Source organism: Gallus gallus, chromosome 4 (assembly GCF_016699485.2).
Source record: "Gallus gallus isolate bGalGal1 chromosome 4, bGalGal1.mat.broiler.GRCg7b, whole genome shotgun sequence".
Lineage (NCBI taxonomy): Eukaryota > Metazoa > Chordata > Aves > Galliformes > Phasianidae > Gallus > Gallus gallus.
Genome location: NC_052535.1, coordinates 38,184,232 through 38,196,874, shown reverse-complemented (window position 1 = coordinate 38,196,874; position 12,643 = coordinate 38,184,232). Strand labels below are relative to the sequence as shown.

Genomic DNA, 12,643 nt, shown 5'->3' with positions numbered 1-12,643 from the left:
TTGAGTCTGTTCTCTTCAGGGCACACTTTGTATTCCTTTCTTCATAAATGTACGAATTTGTGAACAAAATGCATTATCTGCATTTGTCTGTGTTCTCTTTGTTTCAGGTAGCATCTTTGTTATATAGGATGTTCTAAAAAAAACTAAGTTGATTCTGAGGAACCCAAAGAAGAAACCAATTGGCTTTAACTCCACTTAGGCTCAACAAAACTACTGGTTTGGTGGTGGTTGTTTAAATCCTTATTGGGTAAATAAGGTCTCCTTTCCAAACATGCAAGCAAAGCAGAGGTCTTTGGATAAATGTAAAAGTAACTATTCCTTGGTAATCTTAATAGCTGCAGTATTAAGAGTTGTTCTGATCTTAAACCAGTTTTATTTTGGTTGTTAAATTCATAAAAACAGAAAAAAAAAATTGAAGTTACTATATTTATTAATTTGAAAGTTCTCCTTGAGACAAGAGTATTTGTTACCATCTGTATGCAGTTATAGTTCAGCTCACGATTAATGGTCTGCTCAGCTTAGCTTACATCAAGCAGCCAGCAAACAAAAAAGTCTTTGTTATAATCCACATCTGAGAGCAAAGTTTTTATCTTCCAGTTGCTGTACCTTGAAAAACAGCTTTGAACCTTGAAATGTGAGCTTTGCAGTTCTAAACGTTTTTCCTAAATTTACTGTGAAATAAAAGCATAGAAAACAATGCAGCTTTACAAATCTGAACCACTGTATAAAGTAGCAGGCACAACTTTCAATTAAGGGAATGGCAGTCTGTTTCCTCCAGAGCTGAGAGACCATAGAAGCAGGTCAAGTGAGGCCCATTGTTGATTTTTGTTTGATGTTTGGGATTATCTGGTATCTAATAAGGTACAAATGGGAATGAGGTTTTTTGTATTTCTAAATCCTTTTTGCTTGAACAAAAATTTTTTTACTAATCTCCATAGTAGTTTCTTTTAGTATTTTTCTGGAACTTTTTCCTTTGAGTTGATATGGCAGTGCAGTGTACCCATGCGTGCATTTATCTTATGACTGCTTCTGGAACCTTTGTTTAGTGTTGGTGTCTCCCTTGTGAAGTGCAGTTGATCATAAAGTTTTCTCTGCATAAACAGGAAAGAGAGAAATGAAAAGCCAAGAAATTAAGGATCAGGCCTCAGCCTTTGGCTTAACAGCTTTCATTGCTAAACACTGTTCAGATATTTAAGTAACTCAATCAAAAATATACAACAGGATTGTATGTAGGATATTGCTGTAAAGAATTTGCTTATTCTTTTTTTTGTTTGTTTGTTTTCAACATTGTAGGTGGCTCTACATGCATGTGGTGTGGCAACAGACATGGTGATCGAACATTGCATCAAGGCTCGGGCAGCCTTTGTCATCTCCCCTTGTTGTTATGGCTTCATTCAGAACACCATGAAGTTTAAATATCCAAGAAGGTAAGCTAGGGCTAAGAAGATAAACTTTAGAATACCGATTTAAATTTAAAAAAGGAAATGCTAGAAGAGTGCAGAATTAGTCAATCACTGTAGGTGTCCAGGCGAAATTGTTCTTAATTACAACGCAACTAAATTCCTACTTGGAAATTCATCCCTGAAAGGGAGAAAGATGGGTAATTCCTGGGTTATTTTTTTCTGGATTTATCTGTTCATTGGAGTTCACAAAGACTTTACACTATCAACATAATAGATGGAGTTTGTAGAAGTCGCTGTAATATGCAGTCCTCTTACCTTGAAATCACAACGTTAATAGAAAACTCATGAAAAGAACTGTAAGAAGGGGAATTGACATTTTAATGCTGGAAAAAGATGTAAGCAATCGGTTTAAAGAAATGAATCTGCTTTATGCCACGATTTATTGCTTGTGAAGCTGTTCTGATTTATTCCCATGTAGACAGCTCTCCTGTTGTTTTTTTGTTTGTTTGTTTGGCTCATATTTTTAATACTTCCTCAGTGAACTGTGTAGCTATTCTGTTCTCTGAATTAGCCATGTTGGAGGTGTTTATGTATCTTAGGCTTAAGAATTTTAATGCCTTTTGTTGATACAGCTATGTATGATGTAGAATTTAGGCAAAAAGTGGCAGAAGGCAGTAGAAGCACCAACACTGCCTTCGTAGTAGAGCTAGGTGGGTGAGAGGTTTGTTTTATTTATTTTCTGAAGCTGAGCTTTACCTTTTGTGTGTCCAAGTCAGATGAGGTTTAATTATACTAGGAATTAAAACATTGTCTCAGGTACATATTTGCTACAATAAGGAGCTGAAACACTGTATTAAAAGGCATCAGAAAATCTAAAATAATGCAAAATATTTTTCATATTTTTGTCTAGTATTCAAGTGTGTTGTCAAAGTAGTGTTTGGAGAGTAAATACTTTAAAATTTACTGGTTTTATGAACTTTGCATTTAACAGTGCTTTCTTACACAATTTCCCATATCTTCATATGCGTCCCTTTTGTTTTTTCCACTGACAAAGTGCAAAAAAAAGTAGTATTCCTAAGGAGGGGGCAATAAAATTTTAGGCTTTCTGAAGTTAATGAACATGCTACTTTTCCATTGGCTTGTGAAACAGCAACTTGTAAGAGGTTATGGTTTTAGGTCATGAAGACCAGAAATGCACATTGTTAGGAACCTTTTGTTTCTATAGATGCTGCAAGATGGTAAACTGTTGGCATTTTGTGTTTGCTAAAATTATGGATCTTGACAGTGTAAGCCAGTGTAGGAAATGATGTGGTTCATAACATACCAAACCTTTCTTGAGCTATATTTTAGAGCTTACTTTTAAAAAATAAGGGGGACAAAAAAGATTATCAAACATACCAGACTGCCCGTATTACTACATGGCTCATATTGTGTGGCCCTTTTTCCCCCCACTCAGTTCCATCTTAGAAACAACTCATTTTAGTGATGCACAGAAAATATATGCATGTCTAGAGGTATACCTGTATAATACCTAGTATGTGAAACTGTGGAAAACCTAGTAAATATCCTAGTAAATGTAAAAAAAAACCCAAAAACAACAACAACAACAAAAAAAAACCTAGTAAATAAAAATGTATTAACATTTTTAATAGTTTAAAGGGAGGATTTCTATGAGTAATTCAATTGAAGAGAAAAAAGTAATCAAATGTGCTTTCCTTTATTAGTAAATGGAGTGTCTTGGTGTCTCGTTTTTGAATGTCTTTTGGTTTGCTACAGGTAGTGCTTTTCTGTTTAAAATGTGGTCTGGTATGTAAGGATTGCTTTTATATTCCAACTTGGCGTTTTAAGACGTTAATTGAATTAGTCTCTTTCTTTTTTCAGTCATCAGTTCAAGGAAATTTTATCCTACAAGGTATGTAAAATAAACAGCTGTGTGTTGTGAATGGAGGGTGTGTTGTGCCATTCCTTGCACTTCACTGGGTCTTATCAAATGAAACATGAGTATTTATCTTTTAATTGAGAAGGAATGCTTGTGTTATGTAGTAGTGCAGGTGTCACTGTGTTGCCTTCTCTCCACCATACATTTAAGTTTCTTTCCATAAATTTAATTATTCCAGTAAAGGTCTTTTTATTTTCGTCATAAGATGTAGGAGAGCCAATCCTAAGATGCCAACTTCAACACATATCAGTTAAAAATTACAGGATAGCAGTTTACTAATCTGAAATGCTAATGTTTATAATGTACCTAAAAATGATTGCAAATTTCTACAATTGTTACTTTTATAGACGCTCTGGTAAAACTGATTTCTCCATCTAATTTATGTCTAGAAGATTTCATATAATGAGCAGGAAGAGATCATTCTCTTCATCAAGAATTTTGTGTGGTACTGTTTTAAAAGTTTTATTCTAAATTATTTTTAAAAGATTCAAATGTGTTTTGATCCTAGAGAGCCAAGGTCTGTGTGGATATAGTTTGTGAGAAAAGTGGAAGAAAGAATCAATGAAGCATGCAGGTCTGACAAAACAAAGATAGGAGGGGAGTAAAATAAGACAAGAGCAGCGCAGTAGTCAAGAGATTACTGGTACTGAATAAGTTTTGTCCAATGTGCTTAAACTTAGTGATGAGGAACCAGGAGTGTGAAGGTTAAATGTACTTAATATGGCATGGGAAGAGAATATTTCCATTCATGAGAAGCAAGATTATGTAGAAACTTTATTAACACTGATTTATCATATCCTAGGCTAAGAGTCTCAGTGTTTAGAAAAGCCGATGAATTTTGGAGATGCAGAATAGACTTCTATTACAAAAATATGTGGGAAAGATGTTATTTTTAATCTACAAATGTGCTCTGGGACACTGAGCATACTGAAGAATGCTGCATATAGCAGGAAGATCATCCTTTTTTCCTCATGCAGTAAGAGGATGTTCAACAGACAAAAATTAAAACTTCAGCCAGCTTACACAGGGAGGTTCAGTTACTATAATCTTTGTGACAGTCTAATCTAAGTACACTTCACTGACTGACACAGAAATAAGTTTCCATAGTTTGAAGTGATAAAAGAAAGTGGCATAGTGAGATTTAGATCTGTGATTAATTTTTCCATTGTTTAACATTCCCTCAGCAAATTTACATCTTTTTAACGCATAATCAAGAAAAATTCAGGCTTGAGATTACAAAATATTGCTAAAAGTTAGCCTGTTGACAGTATGGAGAAGTATGGTGGCATATGAAATCAAGGAAGCCTCAGTTAGGATAGTGTGTATAATATTATTGAAGTTGTGATTTTTTTCTTTAATTATTTTTCTGCTCTTATCCAGATATGAATAGATTCAAGGGAAATTTAAATCACATGTTTTATCACCTCTTTAGAAATTTCAGCATCATTTTTGTGTTGCAGAACTGCGTAGAGGCCAAGGACAGTGCTAAAAAAATATTTCTGTTCTTAATAATGTAAGAGTTTGTACAAATGATCTAGGCTGGATGGTGCCTCAAGTAATCCCGGTTATAAATAACTTTTGTTATACAGCTAGCTGTATGCATTTTTATATATTTCATATTAATAAACTGTTACAGGATGCTGGCTAGTAGCCAAAGCTACCATGTGCTAGCCAGACATTGTCTGTGTCACCCCCCTCCGGTTCCCATTTGAAATTCATTTCTCTTATCTCCCATTTTGGTGAGATCTAAAAAGACATCCAGAAGTCTGGCAGTTGGAAAACGTTTTTGATGAGAACATTATGCTGTATTTCATTCGTTTACAGTTGCAAAGGTTATGGTAGCTCTACATGTCTACCATGATACTTTTTTTTTAAACTCTATTTGTCAAGATGCTCTCCCTGTTGAAGAACTGGAAAGTAAGAATGAATAACTTTGGACATACAGCTTTGAAAACTTGATAGGCATTTGTGTGGGTATTCTTAAAAGCAAGTTAACGGCTTCTGCATGCACAAAGTTTGTGCAGTTTATAGTGGTTATCCTAGTTATTTCAGAAATGCTTTTCTCCTCATTTTTAAGCAACAGAAGACGTCACAATTTACTGGTTCTGTCACAGGAAAAAAAAGGTGTGGTTGTAAGTTAGAGTTTAGTTTAACTTTTAGGCTCATCTCTGGTAGGAAGCTAAGGCGCTGGAGTCAGTCCAGATTTCCAGGTAAAGCGGCAAGTCTTTTCTTCTTCCTCTCCTGCCAAGCCCCTCTTATCACTTAACAGCCCCAAGCTGCTTATCACTGTTCCCTCTCTCCTAAAAACAGCCACGTTGCCGGTGGCTCTCTTTTTTACTCTGTTCCCTAGTACTCACTTCTGGGTTAAGCATTTTCAATCCTTTTGTACAATAGAAATAGCCATATTTAAACTGAACTGTCTGAGCAAAACATATTGAGTTCTAATCATGTTATAGCATGTTCTCATTTTGCTTGTGCATTTGTTGTGAAGCTGTGAACTGAAAAACCCTTGCGTGCATTAGCTATAGTAGGGAACTGCCTCAATTATACCGTATGATTAAATAAAGTAAAATTTGAGTTTAAAGGCAAGCAAGAAACATGCACACTTGAGTAGAAATCTGCTTATAGTTACTTGATTTTTTTCAATTTTTTTTACAACACAAAGTAATATCAAAATTAGGATTTGCACACTTTTTTTTAGACATGGTTTTCTACATGATAGTGTTTTTTAATACATCTCAATAGTAAACTGGAATCATAGAGTCACAGAATAGCCTGGGTTGGAAGGGACCTTAAAATCTTCTAGTTACAACCCCAATTAGATTTTTCTTACTGTATTCAAAAGAAAGAAATGCTACTGAACCAATTATCTTCACTTTTCCTTTTAGGAGCACATGATCCTTTGTAGGTTTGCAGATCAGACAGCTGTTCATCTTCCACCTGAACGGAAGCTGATAGGTATGAATTTCTACAGCTGTTACTTAAACTATTTCAGTAAAGTCTTTGCATTACTATATCAAGGAATAAATAGTGCTGTGAAATCTGGGTTTCTTCACATTTTACTCCTTGCTATTCTGAACTATGGTATTAAAACTGTTTTCTTTGTTCCCGATTATCAGTGTGAGCTAGAGGGTTTGCATTTTACTTTTTTCTTCTTTTTCCTTGCCTCTCCACATTTTTCCCACCTTATGAAAAAGAGGTGAGGTTTTTGTAAGCTTTACTGAAGTCCTTCTATTGCCAGTCCATATTACATTAAAAGCACTGGCTATTTGTAGTAGTGATTTGCAGTGTGAACCCTTTATGCTGCTTGTAATTGGTGCTGGTAATATGCTGCTGGTAATAACTTATTTTGCCCACCTCAATATTAAATTTGTAATAATCTTGAAAAACATCCTGAAGATTTTCTGGGATTGTATTTAAATGGTGAAGAGTAATTTTAATTTGACAACTCTGACCAGAACACAATTTGGCTTGCCCTTTATCTGGGGTACCAGCTTTCCCATTGTGGGAAAGCTTGTGCTGTAGCTTCAGCAGCGCATAATTCAGTTTTCACCTTTCAGTAGTCAGTTCTGTTTCAGATTTCTACATTATTGCAATTTTGAGTTAGAGTAGCTGCCTTCTTTTTGCTTATTTCTATGCAATTAGTGGCAAAAGCAATCTCATCCCCATAATTTCAGTTCATTGCTTAAGTGTTTTCTGAGATAAAGAAATGCACAAAGGTGGTGATAATTTCATTACTCACATAGACAGCAAAGCATATAACAGAGTATTTAATAATCAAAATGCAGAAGTTCATATTACACATAACTGTACATCTCATTGTCTTCCATTGCTTTTTCTATTTTTTTATCTGAAGAAATAAAGATAAAGACTTAAGGTTTTGAAAATATGGAATAAGCAAAGCTGTTTCTTCATTATGTGCAGAATTCTAGTGTTTTTTTTTTTTAATTTAAAAGTGGTTATAATGTGCTCCTGTCTGGTACTAGTATTCCAATGAAAGCTACAAACTAGATTCCGTGTCAGAAAAGACAGAAGGGCTTGGGAACTCTAAGGATATAACTGTGCATTCTTGGCTTGTGTGAACTACACAATCACGGAATGGCAGGTGTTGGAAAGGACCTCAGGAGATCATTGGGTCCTGCTGAAGCAGGTACCTTACAACAGGTCACACAGGTAGATGTCCAGCCGGGTTTTGAGTATCTCCATAGAGGGAGACTCCATGGCCTCTCTGGGCAACCTATTCCAGAGCTCTGTCACCCTTACTGTGAAGATCTTCCATATGCTAGTATAGAACTTCATATGCTCAAGTTTTACGCCATTGCTCCTTGTCCTATCACTACGCATCATTGAGAAGAACCTGGCCTCATCCATTTGCCTCCCATCTCCTTTTAGATATTTATAAACATTTATCAGATCTCCCCTCAGTCTTCTCTTCCCCAGGCTAAACAGACCCAGGTTATTTAGCCTTTCCTCACGCTGCAGATCTCCAGGCTCTTTGTCATCTTTGTGGCCCTCCATGGGACTCCTCCTAGGAGATCCCTGTCTTTTTTGAACTGGTGAACCCAGAACTGAATGCAGTTTTTCTAAATGTGGCCTCACCAGGATGGAGCAGAGGGGTAGGATGGCCCTCCCCTGACCTGCTGGCCACACTCTTTTTAATGCACCCCAGGATACCGTTGGCCTTCTTGGCCACAAGGGCACACTGCTGACTCATGGCCAACCTGTTTTCCACCAGGCCCCCCAGGTCCTTTTCTGCAGAGCTCCTCTCCAGGAGGTCATCCTCTAACCGATGCTGATGCACGCAATTACTCCTCCCCCACTTACTAAACACATTAAAGCAGTAGAAGCAAATAATCATGTTTTTCAATAAGATTTGTTTAAAGAATTTTGGTTATTTCCTATACTTTCTACAGAAAAAGAAAGTAATACAGGTACTGTGATGACAGTATTTTATAACTTGTCTTCTCTGCTATCGTCATAGTATTTGTGAATGAGAAAAAAAAACAGCATTCAGTTACTAGTTTAGCACCAGAGATTTTCTCCTGCTGTTTGCCAGGTGGACTGAAAGTTGGAAGAGGACTCAACAACATCTTTTAAAGATCGTAACTTTTGCCTTTTCTTTCTCAAACTGCAATTATTTTTTTATCACAAACATAGAAGTTATGTTCTTTTTCCTGATAAAAAACCAAATAAATCATTTTTTCCCCTTCCCAGACGGGAAATGTCATTGCTTTTTATGTTTTAAAGAATGGATGTTGCTTTATTTTTGTCCTTAATGTTCCAAGTAACGCTGCTCAGTTTAACTGAAGTACATTCCCATTCAATTTTCCTATTTCAGCTGTGAAACCTGAGATTATGGGAATCTTGTTGGGCTAATTTGTCTTGTTTGCAAAAAACTAAAGATTGACTCAGGTTAGTGTTGCAGATATTGTGAGATTTTTTTGTTAATTTTTGTGCAATGCATAATCAGATACTGAGAAACCTCTGCAGATTTCATTTAATGCAAATATTTCTGAACAACTGAAGGCTTTTTATTTTCAGTTGTAAATTATAATGGCTTGTTCTAATTCTAAGGGTAGTATTGTAAAATGTATTTCAGCAATTATGCAGCCTCTGTAAAATAACGTAATTTTGTTTAATTATCTATAAGCCCCTAAGTAAGCCACACACACAGTACAGCATTCTGGCTGTGTCTGTCATGGCTAAAAACAGTGGAGTAGTCAAAGGAATTACCATCAGTTTCTGTAGTATTGTCAATTAAAAAAAAAAAAACAAACAAACAACAAAAAGCAAGAAACAACCGAAGTTGAACCCATGTACAACTACACGCAGTGATTCCTTCTTAAATGAAGTTCTTCCTGTTTTTGCTGGACAAGTCTGTTTTACCCTTTATCCGTGGTAGTGGGACCTGAGTGTAAGAATACTCAGTGGTCTCATGAGCATCACTACAATCCACCTGATCTATTCCTTTTCATCACAGAATTGACCCATTTATTTCACACTGTCTTACTGGTTTCTCTGATCTCAGTGCCCAACTGTGGCATTCTCAACTCACCCTTAATATATGAGCTCTGAATAAGTATGATACTGCTCTCTATGGGAGATGTGTTCTATATGCCATTTTGCTCAACTAATTGCAGAGGATAATTTTCTGTGAAACAAATACAGGAGAATAGTTCCACAACAAGGAATTTAGAGATCAGTTCTGACTGGATGCATAAACTGATAATTTCTCTCTGCAACATATAAATCCATACAGGACTAGGTTGGAAAGATCTTTTTCAGGCCTGAAGTATTAGCATGTCTAAGTTGTTTGATATTCAGTTAGCTACCCTCACAAATTGGAGGCCACCAATTTGATATCAGAATGTCATTATCTTGATGAAGTCAAAATAGTGAATTCAGTTCACAGAAGGAGAAAATATTTCTGGCTGTCTGCTCACTGTGGAAAGAGGAAAGACTGGACTAAACGTTGTATTGAAGTGTGATGTGCACCATCTGTCCTGAAATGCAAAGATACTAGGCGATGTGTTCATGCCAACTACCTTAAGCTTGCACAAATGCTTACCAGGTGCAACCAAATTCCATATATATTGAAGGGAAATAAATAGGCAAGTAAGAGAGTAGTTTAGAATACCTGACTTATTCAGTTCATCATCAGGACATATGAATTCTCCTTGTGAGTACTCATCCCAGTCCAAAAAGATATATAATTGCGCAATTCTTTTAAGAAAGAGAGAAGGGACAGTAACATTGGCTTTGAGAGTGGCTTGGCGACTGCGTCAGCCAGTTCCCTCAGGACTCTGGGGTGCATATCATCAGGACCTGTAGACTTGTGGATATTCAGGTTCCTCAGGTAGTCACAAATCTGATCTTCACTCACAGTTTGTGTTTTCAGATCAAGTACACTGGATAACTGTTCAGTATTTTCTTCTTTCCTTGTTTATCAGTAACCAAAGATTTTCAGATTTTAGATGAAACTGCAGCAGGAAAACTACTACAGTTATAAAGGAGTGAGGATTTAGCAATTCAGGAGTGGAGGGATAAACTAGCTGTTTTCTTCCTGTGGCTTTTACTTTAATGCCCACATTCTTCTGCAAGTTTTGGGAATACTTGAAAATAGTTGTGCCTATTACATTTTTCCATATGTACAGAGTTAATAATCCTTCTCCAAAACATTAGTAAATGAAGGTTACAAGATGCAGATGTGATTTAGAACTATTAATGCCTGTCTATTTGAAGTAAAACAGATTAAAATAGATTTTAAAGCAGATTTGGAACTTCTTTTAGATGACTTACTGATGTTTCTTCTTAAAATTGAAGTGCATAGTTCTGATAATGCTTGCATATTTTTAGACTCTGTGCTTTCTTTTGCTCTTTTTTTCAGGAAAGCAGTGTATGGGGCTTGTGGATCTTGATCGAGCATGGGCTGCAGAAGAGTGTAACTACTCTGTCCAAGTTACATCTATGGAGCCAGAGAGCTGTTCTCCAAAGAACAATATGTTTGTGGGCACCCCAGTTTAGAGTATGAAACTTGCACTTGATTTGAAGTTGATCATAAATCTTCAATGCATAAAAACATCCAGCAAATACAAGCATAGTTGGGAACCAGACATCATGTGTCTTGAACCCATTGTGTTCGGAAAAGGAAGCAGCATGAGAAGTTTTAGAAAGTGAACGGCATGCAGAGCATTGGAAATTGTAATGTGTCATTAAGCAACTCTTGGCTCTCATAGTGAGAGGTTTCTCTAACAATGGTCCATGGTATTGCATCCATCTGCAGAAGCTTAGAAAAAAGGGGAAGAAGGCTTAGAAGGGAAGGTCATTTCCTTTTCAGTAAAGCTGTCTTGGCTGCTTCAAAATTGCATTCATGTTCAAAACTTCATTTGTGCTTATCAGCCAGCAATGCAGTTCACTAGAGGGAACAGATTTATGGTGTTAGTGATGAAAACTGTGCAACAGGTGTTGGCTAGATTTTGCTAAAGAATGCCATACTATTTCATCAAGATTCTTACTACAAATTCTTCAGAATGCTTTCAGTATCATTCTGCATATAATTTGTATTCCAACTTAATCCTTTTAAAAATGATGTGAAGTTTTTAGCTTTGGATATTAAGCAAGAATTCTGTACCCAGTCATTGGAAAGTGTATGTGTATATAGCTAAAGAGAGCAAACCCTTATTTCTCCATTGACCGGATTATAGGAGATAACAATGATGTCGGTGAGTGGTTACTTCACTGCCACCTCTGCTAATTGAAATGGATTACTTTCTGTTTGAAAGAGACTTGCTGTCAGATACAATTTTTAAAAGAAGTTCTTATGTCTGTATACGTCATCTTCATTTATTTTTATATTCAGTTTAAATTCAGAAGAAGTTGCAGTTATGGAACTGTTTGAAAAGCTCGATCATAGACATGTTACCATTAAATGAAAATAAATGTTGTTCTGTGTTTGGATTAGTATGCAGTTTTCTACCCTACTTTAAAACTGTCTGTTCACACTGTCACAGCGAAAAGAGCTCATGACAAGATATTTCTTGTATGTTTGTGGGTTTCATACATTTCCAAATTCTGCCATGGTTTAATTTAAATATATCTGAAGTTTAATCAGCATGTGTGGGAAACAGAATTACAAACAGCTACGGGTATTGGAGGAAAAAAAAGAATCCTAATATACTTTATTCTTTATGAAAGCTCTAAGAGATCTAATTATTTGTTTTAATGAGAAGACTGAAGGAAGCTGCACTCTTATTTGGAAGTACAAAGGTAAGCAAATAAGTATGTATTCATACCTTCACTGTGAATTCTTGAAGATAATGTGTTATTTTTTTCTGCAATTGTTTATAGAGAAGGTAGGGATTGGAAGATTGTGTAGCTAGTATAAAACGTACAGCAATATCAGTTGCCTTTGGAGTTTTTGCTTAGAGATGGATTTGCCAAAGAGAATTGTTTTTCAGTTAGAACTATGTCAAATCTGAACATTATTTACGTTAATCTATGTGGATCTCCAGATTGTATATCTGGAGTGAGAAAAATCTTTGTTACCTTTTTATGATGAAGGAAGAATAATACTATGATTATATGTAAACAGTAAAACTGAAACCAAGTTTATTTTGTTCTTTGTAGCAATTCCCTTGATACGCCTCATGTAGGGAAAAGTACTTAGGCTACTTTTATAACAAATCATTCAGGTCATTTCTGAGTGAACTAAATAGTTTAAAAACATTATAGGTGTCAAGAATTGTATTTCTTAACTCAAAATTATCTTTCTTTGAGTTTCTCATGTATGTTTTTTTCAGAT

At 35.8% G+C, this 12,643-nt stretch overlaps 1 protein-coding gene across 5 annotated transcripts in view; it reads left to right on the top strand.

The window, feature by feature from the left end:
* GSTCD (glutathione S-transferase C-terminal domain containing) overlaps positions 1 to 11,799 on the top strand; it is a 66,318-nt gene extending 54,519 nt beyond the window's left edge. For 3 of the 5 annotated variants that reach the window (XM_015276567.4, XM_015276568.4, XM_040699630.2), the window contains 4 exons: positions 1,294 to 1,427; positions 3,285 to 3,315; positions 6,231 to 6,300; positions 10,730 to 11,799. In XM_015276567.4, coding sequence (XP_015132053.1) covers positions 1,294 to 1,427; positions 3,285 to 3,315; positions 6,231 to 6,300; positions 10,730 to 10,866 — 372 coding nt within the window. In that variant the 3' untranslated portion in view covers positions 10,867 to 11,799. Of the gene's footprint in view, positions 1 to 1,293; positions 1,428 to 3,284; positions 3,316 to 3,850; positions 5,553 to 6,230; positions 6,301 to 8,680; positions 8,734 to 10,729 lie in introns of those variants that run through there. The other 2 variants (XR_005859416.2, XM_040699631.2) reach the window with 2 other exon arrangements.
* Positions 11,800 to 12,643: the final 844 nt, after the last annotated feature.